Raw genomic sequence first — 19,302 nt, 5'->3', positions numbered from 1 at the left:
TAAAAGGTGCATTGATATCCAAAAAAAGTTTTGTTTATATCAGAACTCATTTAGAATTATTTACATATTACCCTCCGCCCAGCGGGCGGCGAGAGGTTAGCAAAATCGAAAAAGCTGGGATCTGATCTCCTCTATTCCGAAACAAAAATGCCACTTGCACAACCGTTGTGTTGGTTGTGTATGTAATTCTGACCGTCCAGATGTATTTGGACGGTCTAGATTTTATAAAAACTCTTCAAAGGAAAAGATTAATTTTTATGGGAAAGAGTTTGAGCGAATCCTGACCATTTATTACAACAATGGACGGCTAGAGATTGGTTGTGTGTTGTATTTTACACAACCGTTGTGTGTGTAGCACTTTTGATTCCGAAAACCTATTGACCTCTGTGCCGATAGGTTTTTCAATCGTTGGATTAAGTGATTTTTTTATTTTTTTTCAAATTTATTAGCCAGAAAACATTTTGGCACAAAGCACAAATATTTTCGGCACAAAGATCCTGCCGCCAGAAAACTAATTAGTATATACTACTTAGGTGAGAAGAAAGCTTGCGATTGGTAACATTCATCACACATTTGACTGGGTTATAGCTGACCCAGGACGGTCAGTGCAATTTTCAACAGCAAGGGGGGTTGACAGTGATTTCGAAACAATTCAAGGAGCGTTACTGCGATTCACCCCACATACTCACGCAATCCAAACATCGTCTTCTCCAATAGGAAAGCGATCGAAGAATCGTCCAGACCGTGCTAAGAAAATTCCAGTTCGAGATTCAGTCCCCTATTCGCTTAGATCGGAATCCCAGAAGCCCTAAATTCCAAACATCACTCCCCAATCGCCAGCCCAGCGCGAAGGAATTCCAAATCAGCTCGGGATCCGAGTGGGTTATGTGACCAGATCACGACATGTCTTCCGCTCAGGACCCGTTTTACATTGTCAAGGAAGAGATTCAAGAATCCGTAAGTCTTTTATTCTAATTTTTCTGGATGAGTTCCTGATCAAACGCTTTGCAGTATGTGCCTGCTAGTGCATGTGCTCGTGTCTAGATTTCGATAGTTTTGTTTCCTTCATGTATCTTGTGATGGAATCGTTGTACTGCCTTCGGGCTTTTACCTCTTGGCTCTGACCATCCAGTTGTTACCGGTTTATTGAATAGGGGGGCATTTTAGAGAAAAATTATGAGTTTGTAGAATTAATGTTTTCCTAGCCCTGTTTTTAGTTCCATGCTTAATGTATCCCTTCCATTGGTTCTAGATCAAGTGCCTACACACTCCTTAGCGGATTTCGACTTCCATGACCACCGTCCTGCTATCTTAATCAACCAACACCCTTTGTGGGTTCTAGGTTAGGGTGCATTTCAATCGGTCCGCCTTTGGTGTGCATTGTCGTCTTGTCCCTTCTGTCGACGATGCGCTCTTGGCCATAATTGAACGGGTCATGCCTTGGAGACCTGATGAGGTTATTTGTACGACCTGGCATGAAAGGCACTCGGTCCTCTGGATTTTCACTCCTACCTATTGAATGGTCCGGTGAAGTGTTAGGATCGTGGCAATGTGGGCGGTTTGCTGCCAGCAACGACGCGAGAAGTCCACTGCCCCTTTGGATGGAGGGATTTCATGAGAAAAGAAAAGAAAGTGTTATGGTTTCTTGCCAAATCACTCATTTGGATTGAGTATTTTGGTGAGAAATGGTGAGAGAAGTACAAAGAAAGAAATTTTTTGATTGGCCCTTCCCCTTTCTTATCTCATCATTTCTCACCATCCAAAGGAAGTTGTGTCTGCTATGACGAGTAAAGGATGGTATTCTGTTACTGTTAACTGTAGCCACTGTGAATTAGATCTCCTGATGATGTATTGTGAAAGCTAGCTGATTGAGCCACAATTTCTTGAAAAGGAAAACAACTAATTTGTTGGATATGTGGGTTTTTGGCGCAAATTGACTGTTTTACTTCTGAAGAATTGACTATTTATACATTTGTTATATGTTTGCTTTTCAAATTTGATATACGCACTTACGGATCTAAGAAATTGCTATTACTCAAGGATGCAACATGCTGTGATGAAACTTATGTATTGGGAAGAACACTCGCTAAAATTACAAGTTGGGGGAACCCTGCTGTCATACTCATAGGGCAATCACGGGACCATCTTAGGAGAACCCTAGAAAATATGTTTGGATGACAATAACTATCGCGCTGCATTCATGAATGATTTTTTTCGGAAACTTTTATAAGGTTCTTGGAGAGTGGAGAAGCTATTGCCTGAATCTTTACTCCTGTGGTTTCTCTTACATTTGGGAAGATCATATAACTACGTCAACACGGTAGATTTTATAGAACCCTGAAGTGAGACTTTACATTGTCTTCTCTCATATAGGTGATTTGTAGATTTTTTTTCTTCTTAAACCTCTAAACCATTTGCAGCTGCCATTTCTGGCTTATTTGAGCAGATTGGTGAATGTAACTGGCACACTGGCTGAAATTGATGTTTTTGGTGCTGCTTTTGTTTTGGTGTTTGGTGGATGGTAATTGTGGAATATCATATTTCAACACAAATTATTCAAAAGTAAAGCCGCAAAAGAAGAAGCTAGTTTCTGCATGCCGAATTGAAAAACTGCGGTCATCGGATGGAATTATATTAAATGAATAGCAAAATAATAATTGTGGAGAGGAAGGTCCTCTAGGACCGCAATCTTTGTATGTATGTGAAATAAGGCTCCTCCAACTGCGATACTTGTGATTTTTATAACGCTAACGGGTCTATCTCTGCCCATGTGTGTGTTATGCCAAAAGATGTGACTCTGTCTTTTTCTTACACACACCACGAAGTCGTAGGTCCAAATCCTACACAGCTTGATTCTGTTCTCACACACAGACCGACATGCACCAACCCACTCTTTAGATCTTACAACCAATAGCATATTTAGACAGTAAACATTATTTGGAATTGCATTTGGCTCCTTTCTTTCGTTTACTTATGGATATTTGGTCGATCTTCTATTTTAACTATTTGGTTATCTGCTTCTTAGATTGATAAGGTGCTGTCTTCTTTTCACCAATGGGAGCGTATCCCTGCGGGAAGTCAAGAGCAACAAAATCTGACCGAGGACCTGCTCACGAGCTGTGAGAGCATTGAGTGGCAGGTATGCTTGGTAGTCTCCCACTAGGTTATCAGGATTTTGCCGGACTTATTTACCTAATGTCAAAAGATCAACATCTGGTACACTTTGGCTCGAATGGTTATATATTCCCCGGCATGATGTGCTTTTTTGCTATGTTACATGGCCTTGAGTATGGGTACATGGCTGTCAAACTCATCAAATTCTTATATCAAGTACACGACCACATTGCCAAATGTTTTTACTTTCAAGATATTCTTTTTTATTTTCTACGGTAAGTTGTGTTTACAAGGCGCAATAATTTACTTCTTGCATAGTATGTGAGTTTTATGCACAGACAGTTCTGCAGTAGATTTGAAAATTAAATATGCTTCCAATGTGAATGTCCATCTAAAATGTCGAAGAGTATTTCTAGAGTCAAGAATTGATTGTTCGACACAGTATTTCATATATTTTGAAGAGCCCATGTAACATAGCTTTCTCCTGTTATTCTTCAGAGATTATGAAGTTCGAAACTTTCTATTACACCAGCGTTTCTGGTGATTTTGGCTTTCATGTTGGGCAACTGCTATTTGCCATTGCTGAAAACATACTTTTTTGATAGGAAGGTGGACGAATTGGACAAAGCAATTGCTGTAGCAGCTAGAGATCCTTCTTATTATGGGATTGATCAAGCTGAACTTGACAAAAGGAGGAGATGGACAAGCACTGCACGTACTCAGGTACCATTGATCTTATAATGGATATCAGGCATTTCATTGTCAAATTAGTTTCAGATCTCCTAAAAATTCCACTATGTAATTAGGTGGGCAATGTGAAGAAGACAGTCGTAGCAGGAAAAATGTTGGATGGTACAAGCACTTCTAATGTAAATGGTATGCGACGTGAACTAATGAGGATGCCAAATTCTCATCAGGGTGGAAGATCCAATCAGTATGCTGCTCCGAACAATGATGATATTGTATCATCGGAATCGGACAGACAGCTGCTTCTCATAAAGTAGTACTCTCTCTCTCTCTCTCTCTCTCTCATTTCTTGTAAAACATTGCCATCATATCTCCTCATGCTTTCTGTTACTTCTCCGAGTATGTGTTTCCTATCTTCAGTAACTATTTGAGCTGTTCTTTGCGAATTAGGTAGGAAATTATTAGATAATCTGATGCGTATACCCTTATTTGAGCAAATTTCAGAAACCTCTTCGGCTCTTCGGAAGTTTCTTGTAGTGCTCATATATGGTAGGCCTGAAATCTAATGTTTTGATTCGTTATGCATCAGAATATTATACGCCTACTTCTGTTATTGCAACTTACGAATCTTGTGTTTGTATCGTCCAATCTTGATATCTGGTAATATTCTTAATAAACAGTTATCTGAGTTAATGGAGGATTAGGGATATGATTAATAGCATTTCAAACTAGTTTGATACTTTGATTTAGGCATTGTGAAGTATCCTGGCAAAACTAAATGTGACACAGAGGCGTGTGCATGCTATTCTAGACACCTGAATTGGCAAAAAGTATTATTTTCATTTTGATCCTTGTTAATTGGATTGATGCTTGCAGGCAACAGGATGAGGAGCTGGATGAGCTCAGTGCAAGTGTGGAAAGAATTGGAGGTGTAGGACTTACTATACATGAAGAACTCCTTGCACAGGTAAGTAGGGGCTGTACTTATCAGGGAAAAAAAGGAAACAGGTAAATAGGGGGTGTAACCAACTAAACAGAGAATGGAACTCAATCCAATCTCTATTGTTTGGTTTGGTTCTTTGGACTTAAACGTAGTGGAATTATACTCATCCCACATCTACCGGTGATCAGCAGAAGTTATTCGCTACTTTTGTGTAAGACTTTGGCTTGGCATAGTGCAGGGGGATATTATCTTGATAAATTGATAAGGCTCTTTGCAGCCATGGGCCAACCCTTTGGCTGGCTAACCCTTTGAAAGTGCATTGTAGCCTTTGAACACACTCAACAATTATGCGTAAAATCATTTGCAGATTATTGACACTGACATGGGTATTTTATGGTACCACAGGAGAAGATTATAGATGAACTCGGTACGGAAATGGAAAGTACGTCAAACCGTCTCGATTTCGTTCAGGTGATTGTCTCCACGCAGATTTTGGATCGAATAATTTTTTCTTAGAAAACCACAATATGTCTTGCCCAAGCTGGGAGTTGAAGTTAAGCCTCGGATTGCTTTTCAGCCTGCCAGAAATTACTTAAGCCAATAATTGTGCTTCAGTGAAATGGCTTTACTAGTAACCTGACCTTAAAATCGTGAAATGCAGTTTTTGTGTTTTCCCGTTTCCTTTTCCCCCTGTTTTTGAAAAAGCAATTTTGGCTGCAGAAAAAGGTGGGTATGGTGATGAAGAAGGCTGGGGCCAAGGGACAGATCATGATGATATTATTCTTGGTTGTCCTTTTCATTGTTCTGTTTGTTCTTGTCTTCCTCACCTAGGCCAGAGAGGGAGAAACCAGTCGGCAATTGCATATACGCGGAAGAGAGTTCTGAGGATCAGGAGTATTGTGGGACTTGACGAAGGAGTATAAATGAATTGGTTGGGGATCTACTTTTGTTGAATAATTGTTACCTAGCAAATACTGCTCTAGCGAAAATTTTACCTTTTTGGGTAGTGTTTTTTCTTATTATCTATTTTGTATCTCTGTGACTGTTTTGAGAATTGGTCTTGGGTTGTGATTGAACAAGTTTGAGTTCTAAATATAGCTATGTAAACCAGGATCATGGATACATGTGTTGTGTCTGTTTTGGTTTTCACAAGAATCATGCAAATTTGCTGGTTTAGAGTTGAAATTTGTGATTCGATGGAGGAAAGTGCTATACAAACAAACAACTTTTACAAACTCTTATTGAGGTGTTACAAACAGCTGGATATTTGAAATGGGTCTCACTTGGATGATATGATAACCAGAAGGAATTGGATACTCTTCCATCTGAATTGTTGATTAGATTTGGACTGTTCCGTCCAGTTCAAAACATAACATGGACCGGAGAAAATCCGAACTGTAACCCAGAATGTTCTAGTTTGACCAACTTTTACTAAAAATATTAGGGAGCTATAGAAACAAATAATTGAATCATTAGCACCACATATGAACATTCCTCATATGCAGAGCAGCAGTAACATGTAGTAGTATAACTTAAGCAGTAGAAATTTGGTTAAGGTAAGACGAAAGTTTGAGATATTTTGTTAAGGTAGAAGAATTTTTGGTCTGCAACATTAACAAAGAAAATGTAATCCGGTGTGTGGGTTTTGTGCGACAAAGTGAAAATTTTCGCCTTTCATGAAAAAAGAAGTGAAAGTTTTCGAACTTCAATAATGCTACTAAAATGGAACAAAGACATTTCAGGATGAATGCTAGTATGTTCAAAAACCGGAAATTGAAAAGCTAGCTTTTAATTATTTGTCCGGTTCGGACTTATAAACAAGAGCTCACAAAAGGGAACAATGCAGATCTATTAAACACAGATTGCACTAGCCAATCTTGTCATTCGTACGAGGAAAAAAAAAAAAAAAAGCTCTATAGATTTTGCACAAATACCGTTATTTCTACTACATTACATGCATTCGGAAGTTACAACGGACAAAATATACATGGCAACAACTGCTGAACCACTTGTATCCGGTAACCAATTTCCCAGATCATGTTCTTCATGCAAAATGTACAATAAAACAGCTGAAGGCTGGCTCATTTTGCAAGCTGAGAGGGTTTGTTGCAAAATAAAGGAGACTTTTGTCTGACCAAAATAAAAAAGGGAGAAAACCAGACTTCGTGGCACGATAAATTTTCAAAAGAAGCGAACTCTACGGATTTTTATTAAAAAATAAAGAAAAAGGACGGGTTTTCATACGATTTTGAAGGGTAAATTAAGTATACGACGTATATGGTCTATACTCCACCTATATATAATATAAAGCAACGGTTTTTGAATTCTCTATATTTTGGACCATCGGATTTGTAGATATTTTTTCTATAGCTGAGATTTACAGGTAGTAAAACTAGAAATATACTTGGAAAAAATGAATATTTGGAAGAAGGATGAAAGAAAAACTAAAATTAATGTTTCCTAATCTTATTCTGATTCGTTATTTTTGAATTTTTCTTACTTTCCTAATAGTTATCAGTCAAAAACGATTACTATGATCTAGAACTGTTTCTCTCTCCCTCACACGTTAATTCCAAAACAGATCCCAATTTTGAATTCAAAACTGCTTTCTCTCTCACACATAAGTTTAGCTCGCTCTCTCTCTCTCTCTCTCTCTCTCTCTCTCTCTCTCTCTCTCTCTCTCTCTCTCTCTCTCTCTATATATATATATATATATATATATATATATATATCTGTGTGATTGCTAAATGTTTAGTTGGTTGAGTGATTGAGGAGAAAAAACTGATTAATTATATATTTGGTTATTTGATTCATTGCAATATGTTGGTGGCAACAAATGTATTGATTTTGTTGCATCTTGATTCTAAATAATAGTTTCATCGCCTTCATCAAGTTTAAAGTTAAAAGCCAACGAAAATATACACGTGTCTGTGTTTCTGCATTGGAATTAATTTTCTTATATAACTTAATTTTATATAGTACATAACGCAATGGTGTATGGCCCATTCATACTTAACAAAAGATAAGTTATTGCAATGGATGATTACTTTAATTCAATGGTTTAGGCTCATTCTCCTCCTTTCAGTAAAGTACTCACACTTTTTGCACATATTACACAATTGTTGCGTGGGGTTATTTATTTCTAACAACTGTACATTAATGTCTATGATTTTTAAAAAGAGAGAGAGAGAGAAGAATACAAACTTTCCAAATTTTGTGCTACATAATTTGAAGAATATATATCAGGGAGTATTTCGGGGACACAAAAAAAAAAAAAAAACACACTCCATCTCAACCATTGTAGCCAATGGTTGAGATTAGAAGTTCACAAAAAATTACAATTGGCCGCAAAGAATTACTCTTAACTACAAAGAATTACTCCTTGCTGCGATGAATTACTTTGGTTGCAAATAATTACATTTGGCCGCAATGAATTACTTATGGCCGCAAAAAATTACTCTTGGCCGAGAATTTCTTTTGACAGCATGAAATTGCATTTGGCCTCATTGAATTGCATTTGACCACATCTAATTGTACTTGGCCGCATTGAATTACTTTTGGCCGCATCGAATTGCACTTGGCCGCATCGAATTGCACTTGGCTGTCTTGAATCCCTCCTGGCCGTGAATAATTACTCTTGGTCGCTACAAATTACACTTGGCCGCATCTAATTGCTCTTGGCCACATCGACTAGCTTTTGGCTGCATCAAATTGCACTTGGTCGCTTCGAATTGCTCTTGGCCACATCTAATTGCACTTGGCCGCATCGAATTACTTTATGGTCTCGCAATTCTTTGCGGCCAAATGCAATTCGATGTGGCCAAGAGTAATTCTTCACGACATGAGTAATTCTTCATGGCCAAGAGTAATTCGATGCGGCCAAGAGTAATTATTTGCGGTCAGGAGTAATATTTTGCGGCCATGAGTAATTTTTCGCGGCCATGAGTAATTCTTTGTGGCCAATAGTAATTCTTCGCGTTAGATTATTTTTCTTTTTAACCAATAGGTAAGAGAACAAAATTGTTGTCCAATACAATTTGAGCTGTTGGGTTTAGATGATTTGGAGTTTCATAATCTCTCTGGGATTGAAGATTGCAGATTTTTGTGAAAATGACGGCTAAAGACGTGTTTTGATAATTAATACCTGCTAAGGACATTTTTAGTATTAAAAAATGTTCTTAGCTTGTCTTTGAAGGGTATTAATTATCAAAATACGTCTTGGGCCGTCATTTTCCCTAGATTTTTTGTTGGAGCCTTTTGGGTAGACATAGTTTCAAACTCTACTCTTTATTTGGTTATATGTAATCTTGGAACTATTTTGCTTTTCTATTTTTCTAGGTTAGTAAAGGAAACAAGTGCAATAGGGGTTTAACTTTTGAATGAGTGGACGTTCAAAAAATTGAATTCGAGTTGGAATCCTGTATGATTATACATTCTTAATATCTCTAATGCTATCTCTGAATGCAACTTACAGAATTAAACAGATTTGGTAACATTTGTTGTATTAGACTATTTTATGAACTTGGTTAGATGAACCATGTTTGAAACTTATTTTTAAAATGAAAATTTTCGAGAAGTAGATTTTGTTGGGAAAAGGAAATTTTTTCTAATTCACGGTTATTTGTAATGCTCCTCTCGCATGAGGTGGGACCATACGCATATTTGGAACTCACCTCATGTGAGTTGATGTTAAAAAGAACCATTGTATCCATAAAAAAACCTTCGAAAAAGTGGAATTTGATATTTCATTTAGACTATGTTTGGAAGCAGTAAGTCTATTGGTACAACAAAAGGGGACAGATTTTGTGTACATATTTTTTATGGGCACACTACGGGTCTCGCACAAATGATCCAAACCGTTCATTAAATGTAAAACAGTTTTTCAAAGGCCCTCACAAAAAATCAGCTCAATCTGATACTTATAAGTGCTCAATCCAATCATATAATGTTTTATTATCCTGGAATCTAAATCAAAAGTCAGATGATTGGATCGAGCACCTATACATATCGGATTGAGCTGATTTTTCGCGGGAGCCCTTGAAAAAATGTTCTACATTTAATGAACGGTTTGGATAATTTGTGTGGGACCCGTAGTGGGCTCTACAAAAAATCTGTACACAAAATCTGTCCCCTTTTGCTGTACCAGTAGACTTACCGGTTTGGAAGCATTGTGCTGTGCCTAGAGGCACGGGCAATTATCGATACATATACATTCGAGGGAAAGGACCTATACAGCTACGCATGTAATCCCGTCTTTTTTTGTTTTCTCGTGAGTAAAATTTGTGCACAAGCCGGAAAGGATTTCCAAGAATGTAGTGAAATCCCCCACCCACATTTTAATACTCCATCCTCCAGTACTAGTGTGACCGGATGAGAACATTGAAAAGCTGTTATTATTCCTTCTCAGCAATAACTACAAAAACGTCCTTCACTGACCACCTTCGTTGCTCATTTTTGGCTGGGGGATTGATAACGGCTTTCTCTGCATTGGCTAGTCGGTACCCTATCACAATCTCTCTCCGTTGTCGCGCACGTAAGAGCACTTCGTAAAAACTGAGTTCCTCGCCCTCCCGGATATAGAGATCCGCTTGCCTTATATGCATCTCGTTGCCCTGGCAAAGTCAAAAACAACATTTTGTCGAGGGCTTAAAGAGTATTACGAAATGAAGCTTATAATCTGAAATGGAAGTTCATGAGCAATCAATAGGACAGTGCGATTATGGTAAATCAACCTATTTAGGCATCAAACTGAAGCAGTCTACTAGTGAACCACTGAATCTGTTTCTCCATTTTTTTTTTCCCTAACACGTCAGTTAGTTCCACCGTTTCATGATCTAGTTAATTTGCGAGTCTCCTCCCTAGCGATAAACTTCAATTATTGCATGCGAACAATTATTGCATGCGAACTATAACATATTCTTACTGTTTCAGCAGCCTATATAGCTCTCTTTCTCTCTCTCAACAACAAAAATACAGGAGAGAGAAGTCAACAATGAGTCCGCCAAGAAAAAGGAAAAAAAGTACGGTTATATATCGCAGACTGCAGCTTTCCAGTGCTTGTTAATAAAAATCAAGGGATTCCCTAAAAAGAAGATGACACCAAACCAAAGCTCAGAAAGGAATTTCATCCCCGAACCCTCCTACTTCCTGTATCTTACCAACAATATGATATGCATTTCTTTGGAACCCAATTACCCAGACCAAACACACAACTCCAAAGACCTTGGCCCTTTCCAACAAATCCCACAACTCCAAGACAGGTAAAAAAACTTTTTTCTCTTGTATTATTTAACTTCTTGAAATGTGTTGGTTGTCCATGAAAATTCAGAACTAGAGATTTCCAAAAAAATACCCTTTAGTTCCCACTTTTAGATACATTCATAGCTGCTTGTAAGGGATGGTTTTGGAAAACTAAAGGGGTTCATGCTTTGAGTTTTGAAAAAGAACTTATATTATGGATATCCCAAAATTGGAAAGTATGAACAATTAGGGCCTAAGGGACTACTATTGGTCAGGCACACTTACAAAACCCTTTACCACCCCAATATTTATGCTTCAAATTCTAATGCTGATGAAAGGTTGAAATTTGCAGTTTGCTATGGAAGTAAATGCTGCTGAAATGAGTCGGTCTGGTAGGAACTGAATTTGGTCCAAAATCAATCCGTAATTAAATGATACGGTACCATGAAATCAATCACATCTAATTAACCAGAAAATGATTACCTCTTCAGCAAAAAGCTCTTCCAGTACATCATTAATTTGGCGGTCTTCAGCAACCATTGCCAATGCCATGCTGACCAATTCATTTGATAGAACATAATCGCTGATCTTTGACATGGATAACAAATTTTTAGTCCTTGGGTCTAGAATTTCACTTATAATAACCGACTTGTAGGAAGCCTGCTGCATATCCCCTATCCAAGAGCCTGGTGAAGAGCTCCCTCTGTGTCCTTGGGAAACCCTGGCTTCTCTGAACGGGAGACGCTTAGCCTGCCAAATTTGAAGAGTTGTCGTCTGAAACTTGAGGTGTTACAATGTGGAGAGTCTACAAGAGTCACCTCTTCTGAATAACTTTCACAAAAACATTCAAGTACTGGACTTGGGAGGTGGTGGAATCTTTCAGCATAGTAGTTAAACTAGCAAAACCAGCTCCAAAAACAAGCTCGATGGTAGCTACAATTTAATAGCAATTTTCATGGTTTTGGTGTCAGGTTTCAAAACTATAACGTTCATTATTGTCCTCAGACAACTGATCCAATTTCCAGTCCTGACGTGTTCGTAAACAACCCATACCATGAACAACGGTATGTGCACTTCCAAGGAAAAAGGAAAGCTAAAACATATTTTGAGAGAGAGGTGGACAGGAAATCAATGTAAAGTTAATCATAAATTGAAAACCAAGTTGCACACATAAGAATTGACGTTCACCCTTCAGAGGAAGTACCTGAATATCTCGAATCAGTAGCAATGTTGCAAGGGATCTAGAATCAGCTTGCATGGCCGAATCTTCCACTGATTCATCAGCCAAAATTAATATCTGTACCAAGCCGGGAAACATATCAATTACTTGTAATTTAGAAATGACTCAATGAGATGGATACCCTTCCTGAATCGTTAAAAAGCAGCTAAGATCTTTCACGTCAAGATATCAAAATAGGATCCATAATCACAAACAACGTCACTCCTTTGGCTTTTAGATGTTTAAAATGATGTTTTCTAAGGACAATTGTTCTATGCCAAATTATTTACCATCTTTGCTCTTTCCTGTGGAAGACCAATTTGGTGGTGTCAATCTTTCCATGGAAAATTGTGAAAATTTTTATTGCCATAACTTTTGTATCACTCCAGGTTGTGTTTCTCAGATTAAAATGTAATGATACTTACTGAATCAAAAGATTCTAAGGGAAGGCTTTCAAGATGTCGCCTGATAACAGCATTTCCTTCACGGTTAACAATTGATATATTCACCAACCGGGTGATGTCAAGGCCACCATCAATAAGCTTCTTTTCCCTCTCATTTTCAAGAACTTCATTGAACATCCACAACTCAGAACCAGGTGCTAAAAATGCATCCAATACCTAAAACAAAATAGAAGAGATATTGAAATACAAGTTGGGATGGAGTAACCCATTATTCTTCTATTGCTACACCTACGCAGATTTAGGAAGCAAGAAGTTTTGGAAAAACAGGAAACATGATGGAAAGACCCAAGTGGATTGTGGTGATACTGAGAACTGGTCCGGAAGATGAATTGGGAGCATACAGTGGATCCTTATAACATTACCATAATCATATCCTCCATATCTCGCCGCCAACCACAAAAAAGAATCCTTTCTGAAGACTTTGGAACAATGAAGTCCTTCGGCAGATGTCCTCTCCAAAACTGCAGCATTCAGGTGAAGACAAGAAAGAATTAGGGGCTCTGATAGATAGAACTTACTGCAATCATATCATCAATGTCCCGTCTCCATCCACAAAGTAGAATCTTCTGTGGCTTTCTTGCTGGTCGGGTAATATCTATGAATGGTGCTTCTTTGACCTGAATGATCAAATTGATTGTACTTTTGTAAGTTTATTTCTGGTATGCCCCGCACACTTAAATTCCATTGTAGGAATCATCCCAACGTGCACAAAGAAGACGATCATTTTTCCTTGTAGAGTGGCCAGGCTACCGATGTCAAGTAGTTTTTCTTTTCTTTTGCAAGTTTTGACATTAATCAGAACAAGTTGTCTATAACATTTTAGGACCTGCCTTTTCTTTATGAAAAGAGAGAGAGAATGAATGAAACAAAACGCACAAAAATATCCTAACGAACAGCACAAGGCACAAATCCGTGGCTTCAAATGAAGAAGATGCAGATTACTGTTATATCTTGACCGAAGTCGAAATCTAATGTACCAGACTAAGTCAAGAGTTATACATTCATCTAGTGTATTTTTTACATGCTTCCAGTTTTGCAGTTAATATGCATCCCACATCTGGCATGTTCAAACGCCAAGGCAATTATCTCTGTTACATTGCACGGTTAATGGGAAAAATGTGAAAAATAGAAGCAATCTACAAGAAAACTAAAGTTGCAAGACAAGGAAACGCACCGTGGGGAATGTTGAAGGGGAATAGGTATCATCATCTTCTGCGATGACAAGAATTTCATCGCCTTCTTGTAGAACATAGGACTCATCAGGATTGAGAATAATTTTTCCACCATATGATGCAACCTTGACTCCGCAAGGAATAGCATCAGGGAAGCTGATCAATACATCCTCGAATTGCATGCCATCCAACTGTGGCCATCTTTTGATGTAGAACTCACAATTTTCAAAACCAAGGATATCTGCCCAGATCTGCCATGGTGAAGTTAATAGGGAAGAATCCATTAGCGATATGATGGAAATTGTCATGAAGGATATGAGATCTCCACTTATTCACACCAAACAAAGACTGGCGATAAATTTTAGCAAAAAATATTTGCTCTGATAATAAACTGGAGAACTCAAGGGAGTAAGTAAGTAAGAACATTCACTCGATACACTTTTTAGTAGCTGGACTAGGAATTATTAATGTGACCTGCGCAAGGCCTGGCTGCCGAGCACATTGAATCATCAGGCGACCGATGACATCATGTGCTACGACCGTTTCAACAAGATCTCCACCAACAAGTTTAACAAGGACCTCATTGTCGAGATCACTTAGTTCCACCACAATGTGTCCCCGCAGTCCTTCTTTCACCCCAGTCAAGCTTAAGACAGTCCTCAGTGCACGAGCATCACTCTGCAACAAAAAAGGAAGTTATTAAACACTGTCCAATTTGCCAGTCAAAAAAATAATAATATCAACCACTTTCCATTATCAGGCATTAACATAACCTGGTCAGCATTTCCATCATCAGCAAGGACAATTATAGCACGGGCTTTCGAGACAGACACCTAAACAATACCATGAAGTTAACAAATTGAATAGAGCAGAATACTGTCTGAACAATAATCATAGTAGATTATGACAACTACTACAACAAGAGGAAAACAAAAGTGCATGGTAACAACTGCTCAGAAACACACAGCACAAAAACTTAACCAAGTTGAGCACGCTAAATTCTGAATTTAGAAACATTTGGAATCTAAATTTCCTCGACAGCAAAGTGAACAATCAGATTCATGCCACCAAAAAAGAAGAAGAAGAAGAAGGAAGGAAAGAGGAAAAGTGTTGAAAAGGCTCGAAGCTGTTCCAAAGTATGGTAAGTCAGTGGAAAGCAGCAATTGGCAAGACTGTAGTTCCCTTTTAGAGAGAGGCCAATGATTCTCCGGCAGAAGTTAGTTCCATCTTTGACTCCAATACAATGAACTATTAGAAAAAGAAAATGAGTAGGAATTAAATTGAACCGTTTAAACAAAGAGTCAGTTGACCAAAAAGGTATTCAACCGTCCCTGTGGGAGATTTTCTCTTTAAACCTGTGTGGTATTTGGACCATAAGGTTTAGTTCCTTACTTAAAAATCAAGCATACAAGAGGAAATTGGAATCATGAAAAACTCTATATTCGCTAGAATAACAACATGTAAGTATGCACACCTTTTTTAGGTCAGCTAAAATCAGAGGGCTTCCACTTCTGCATATGACAGATGTTCCTCTGAAATCAAACTCCATTTTAGCAATGTCAAGTTCCATCTCTTCTTTGTCTCTCTCAGCCATCACCACAACGATGCCTCCACCCCAATTTTCATTGGCTATGGAAAGTTGATTTAATAGCGATCCCTGATTTGACAATAATACTACCATAGCGTAAGCATACAACATTGTTCAACAAAATCACATGTTGTCTCACTTTCATGCAAAATTTACAACGATTATGTTGTGAATCAGACCCTCACCAATTTGTCACTCCACCAGAGAATTAAAGTGTGATTCTGTTCAACAACCTCACTTCTTCCTTTCCTCAAGGAGTCCAACTTCTCCGAAATCGCATCAGAAACGAGTCCAAGCATCATTGCAAATATAAGCATCCCACCAAAGCTAATGGATACTGAAACTAGCCTTGGACCAATGCCTTCGGAATTAGTATGATTGCCCGAGTCTGCTACATACGTCCAAGATAACCAAAGGCAGTCCGTTAAGCTATCTTCTGTCACACCAAAGAGTGCTAGGCCTCCAAGGCAAATTAGTAGTAGGGTTGCAACTAATAATGACATAGGCTTAGCATATGGATGGACTGATAAAAACACGTCTACCCTATACGCTATTTGCTTGTTTAACGACACTTCTTCTGCAGTGTTGTTGGGCGATCTTCTTGATTTTAAGACATGGTGAAAGTATTTGAAGAAAAGAAAAGGGAGGGACAGAATTGTAAGCGACACAATGAGAGCGGAAATTTTCAAGCTTTTGTTGGGTAGATAAACACTATCGTGTGGTATGGAATTGATAATATCCACAGGATCTGACAAATTGCATGCCCGTAATCTCACGTTGAGCTTGGAAATGTGATCCTGCAAGAAAAACCACCTGGTAAATCCAGTAAGATTTAACAATGAAAGAGCTCATCGATGCTTGCAGACCTCTCCAATGGCTGAGCCAGGATATTTTAACAGGGGTAACATCCAGCACAATAGAAACGTATATCGCTTAACTAAAAGATTACATATGTATCAAATTAATACACAAGGTTTTCCTTAGTATTACTCATGTCTCTCTTTTCTCCAGGAAAATACAAACCACAAACCATGGGCAGCGGCTAAGGTGCAAAACTGGATAGAGAGATTTAAAAGGTGAATGAACTTATGGAATAGTGCCTTAAATTTTACGACTTCAGAAGTAAAATGGGCACTTACAAACCTATCTGAAACCTGGGACATCTGATGCTAGTCCACTGACCTGATTATAAACCATACAGAAATGATTTCCATCATCTGATTGAATCGACCGCTTGGTTGTTCTAAACAAAATTTCTACCAGAACCTGGGTAGAGAAATGGGTATGCTTATTTGTAAGTTCTACAAGTGTACATGGCTCGAAAGCCGAAAGGCCCAGAAATTTGCTACAGAAAACACCTGATGTTATTGTTTGCCTTGAGTTCTGACTTGCAGAGACAAAGAAGTTATATGTAACTAAGGAGAATCGACTTATCAGAGCATGGTGTAAAATCTCAACAAAGTTAGTTAATTTCCATACCTGAGACACAGTGCCAAATGTAAAATTGAGCTCAATTTTCCCAACAAGAGTTCAAGAAATTTGGACCTTTCTAGATTGTATGCATTATGTTAGTATGTTACCTGTAGATCAATGACCTGATTGTGTAGAGAAAAATTCTTATGTAGCAGAGAAGACAACGTGAAAAAAATCTGCAACCATATACAAAATCACTTCCAACAATTAGATTGGAAACATTGAATTATCCTAACAGAAGCGGAAAAGAAAAAACCTTTCATCACATTTAAATTCTGGATGATATACAAGTAGAATCTAGCTTGGGGCTCACGCTGGTTATATTACAAAATTGTTGAGAAATAATCTGTGCATAAAGTTCAGATTATAGCGATAACTTATGATATGATCAAGAATACATTTGTCTTAAAAAAAGACACAATATTACACGCATGATTACTTTATTTATACATCTCGACGAGTCTAACAAATTGAGTCTTCTCGTCTAGTCTTACAAAATGAACGCTTTCAATCACCTTAGCGCCAAATGAGCCCACGCTTTGAGGGGGAAATACTGTGCAACTGAATTATGGACAGTAACTGATCCTCTGTACCAAAACTCCTCTTGTACCTCTGCTGAGGAATTTCCGACCGTTTGATCGCATAAAAATTTCAAAATAAAAAACTCTCACACAATCTAATGACCCCAAATAAATGGATATATTTCGTGTGGTTTATGGTTTCTAACAAAAAAGAAAGAAAAGAGAGAGCTTATTTTGTCTTTTTCTGAATATCTATTTCTTGCTATCTATCTCAAAAACTACGCTAAAGATGAAACTAAGCCAAAAACGTATTTCTTGATTTATTACTTTGGAGATCCACAATGATTGAAAACCCAAAAAAACGTTTTCCCATTTATCATTTTCTGAATTTTCCCAATATTAGGCCACAGATGTGGAAAGTTAAAAAAAAAAAAAAAAAAACTACCCTCAGTTACAAAAAAAATTCACTGAAAAAGGAAAATAATCTCAATAAAAGAAGTTAAGACAACCCAAGGGACTTCGGGGTTTGCTCGTTTCTACGGTCTCATTCTCATTGCCAGCAAGTCTTAGGCCACTCCACCTCATGCGTAAGTGTGTGAAAAAACTACTAAAGGAGCTGTAGGAATTAGTACGAGGTGCCGGCAATTTAGTTTGGACACCATGCATTACCAAATAAAATTACTAAAAAAAGGAAGTTAGGACAGTTATGTTGAGAGAGAGAGAGGGAGAGTCAACTCACGGCGATTAAACAACCCAACTGCCACCGAACCTTCAGCCGGCCACCGCCAAACCCGTCAAATTTCTTCCCATAAGCCACTTTCTCCCCCAAAACGCCACCGTATTCCTCCGTATTCCCACCAGAGTCGCTGGACACCTCCACCTCTCGTCCCGAATCCCTCTCCCCTCCATACCTCCCGCTCGACCTCCCGCGGTCGAATTCGATACGACGCCGTAATCCTCCAAACGACCTAGAGTCCCGCATCGGAGCCGAAACCGATAGGGATGGTGAGGTCTGAAACGACGACGGTTTGGGGTCGGAAACGAAGGTCCTTCGAGTCCTACGGAGGTTGTTTGTGGAAAAGCTTCTGGTGGAGGAATGGCGGTGATGGTGAGCGGAGTGAGTAAGCGGTGGCGACTGGAAGAGCCAGTCTCTGCTCGTCGCCGGCGGCGAGGAGTCTGGGTCGAGGGACATGATTGGAATTAACTCGATGTTGAGGGGGGTTTTGTTTTTCTGATTAGAAAGTTAAAGAGCTATGTTTAGGAGTATTATAGTATTAAGGTTGTGATTAGAATATAAAAGGAAAGAATGTGTGTCTGTCTCCGTGATTTGTTTTTATAACAGGATGTCCGGTCAGTTTGTGCGCACTTTAATTAATTTCGGGACTCTAAAGTTGACGATCGAGCAAGTTTTCCGGTGGTCACGAGATTTGGAACGCTTGAACTTCGTGAAATTCGAAAAGGCGACGTCATAGACGAGGAAAGAAATATTTGTTTTCTTATACTAACTTGATCAAACCCTTGGGTTGGGGGTTGTCTCTGTCTGTATGATTAGTGTTGATCTGTCTATAATTCTTTCTAATCATCAAGTGCTTATAATAATGTTTCTACTAATTGAAAACTCTTGGTCCTATTATTTGATTTTTCAGGATTTATTTTTTTAAGCTAAATCAGGCCTGCAAATTAGTTTGACCAAAATGAAATATTTTGTATGTAGTGTTAAAAAAAATCTACCTCCAATTCAACTCATAGACAAGAATATTTTTGTAAAAGTTGAAATCACAATTTTCACTGCACATTGTAGAATTATTATTTCATTTTCCCGTAGAAATTATCCGTTGTTTCAATACATTTTTCCACTACATACTCTTTAATAAGCCACAC

General features: G+C 38.3%; 2 protein-coding genes across 4 annotated transcripts; one reads left to right on the top strand and one right to left on the bottom strand.

Annotated features, from left to right (window-relative positions):
* The first annotated feature begins 562 nt into the window (after nt 1–562).
* Nucleotides 563–5,866, top strand: LOC131316890 (syntaxin-61). The gene is made up of 7 exons (XM_058346404.1): nt 563–957; nt 3,026–3,139; nt 3,724–3,837; nt 3,921–4,114; nt 4,678–4,768; nt 5,150–5,215; nt 5,465–5,866. Exons 1-7 carry the CDS (start codon nt 904–906, stop codon nt 5,573–5,575), a joined length of 744 nt encoding a protein of 247 aa, XP_058202387.1. The 5' UTR covers nt 563–903; the 3' UTR covers nt 5,576–5,866.
* Nucleotides 5,867–9,980: 4,114 nt separating this feature from the next.
* LOC131316888 (ion channel CASTOR-like) lies at nt 9,981–19,015 on the bottom strand. 3 transcript variants are annotated; one of them, XM_058346401.1, is made up of 12 exons: nt 18,161–19,015; nt 17,008–17,076; nt 15,613–16,224; nt 15,314–15,496; nt 14,613–14,672; nt 14,314–14,517; nt 13,842–14,090; nt 13,186–13,284; nt 12,629–12,823; nt 12,189–12,281; nt 11,468–11,734; nt 9,981–10,356 (listed from the first exon to the last, which is right to left on the bottom strand). In XM_058346401.1, the coding sequence occupies exons 1-12, from the start codon at nt 18,611–18,613 to the stop codon at nt 10,138–10,140; spliced, it is 2,703 nt and encodes a 900-aa protein (XP_058202384.1). In that variant the 5' UTR covers nt 18,614–19,015; the 3' UTR covers nt 9,981–10,137. The 3 variants fall into 3 exon arrangements, with proteins under 3 accessions (XP_058202384.1, XP_058202383.1, XP_058202385.1); XM_058346400.1 differs by lacking the exon at nt 13,186–13,284 and adding an exon at nt 13,030–13,128; XM_058346402.1 differs by lacking the exons at nt 13,186–13,284; nt 14,613–14,672 and adding an exon at nt 13,030–13,128.
* Nucleotides 19,016–19,302: the final 287 nt, after the last annotated feature.

This window comes from Rhododendron vialii, chromosome 2a (genome assembly GCF_030253575.1).
Source record: "Rhododendron vialii isolate Sample 1 chromosome 2a, ASM3025357v1".
NCBI lineage: Eukaryota > Viridiplantae > Streptophyta > Magnoliopsida > Ericales > Ericaceae > Rhododendron > Rhododendron vialii.
Note: the sequence above shows the minus strand (reverse complement) of the source record. Positions and strands in the feature narration are given on the sequence as shown.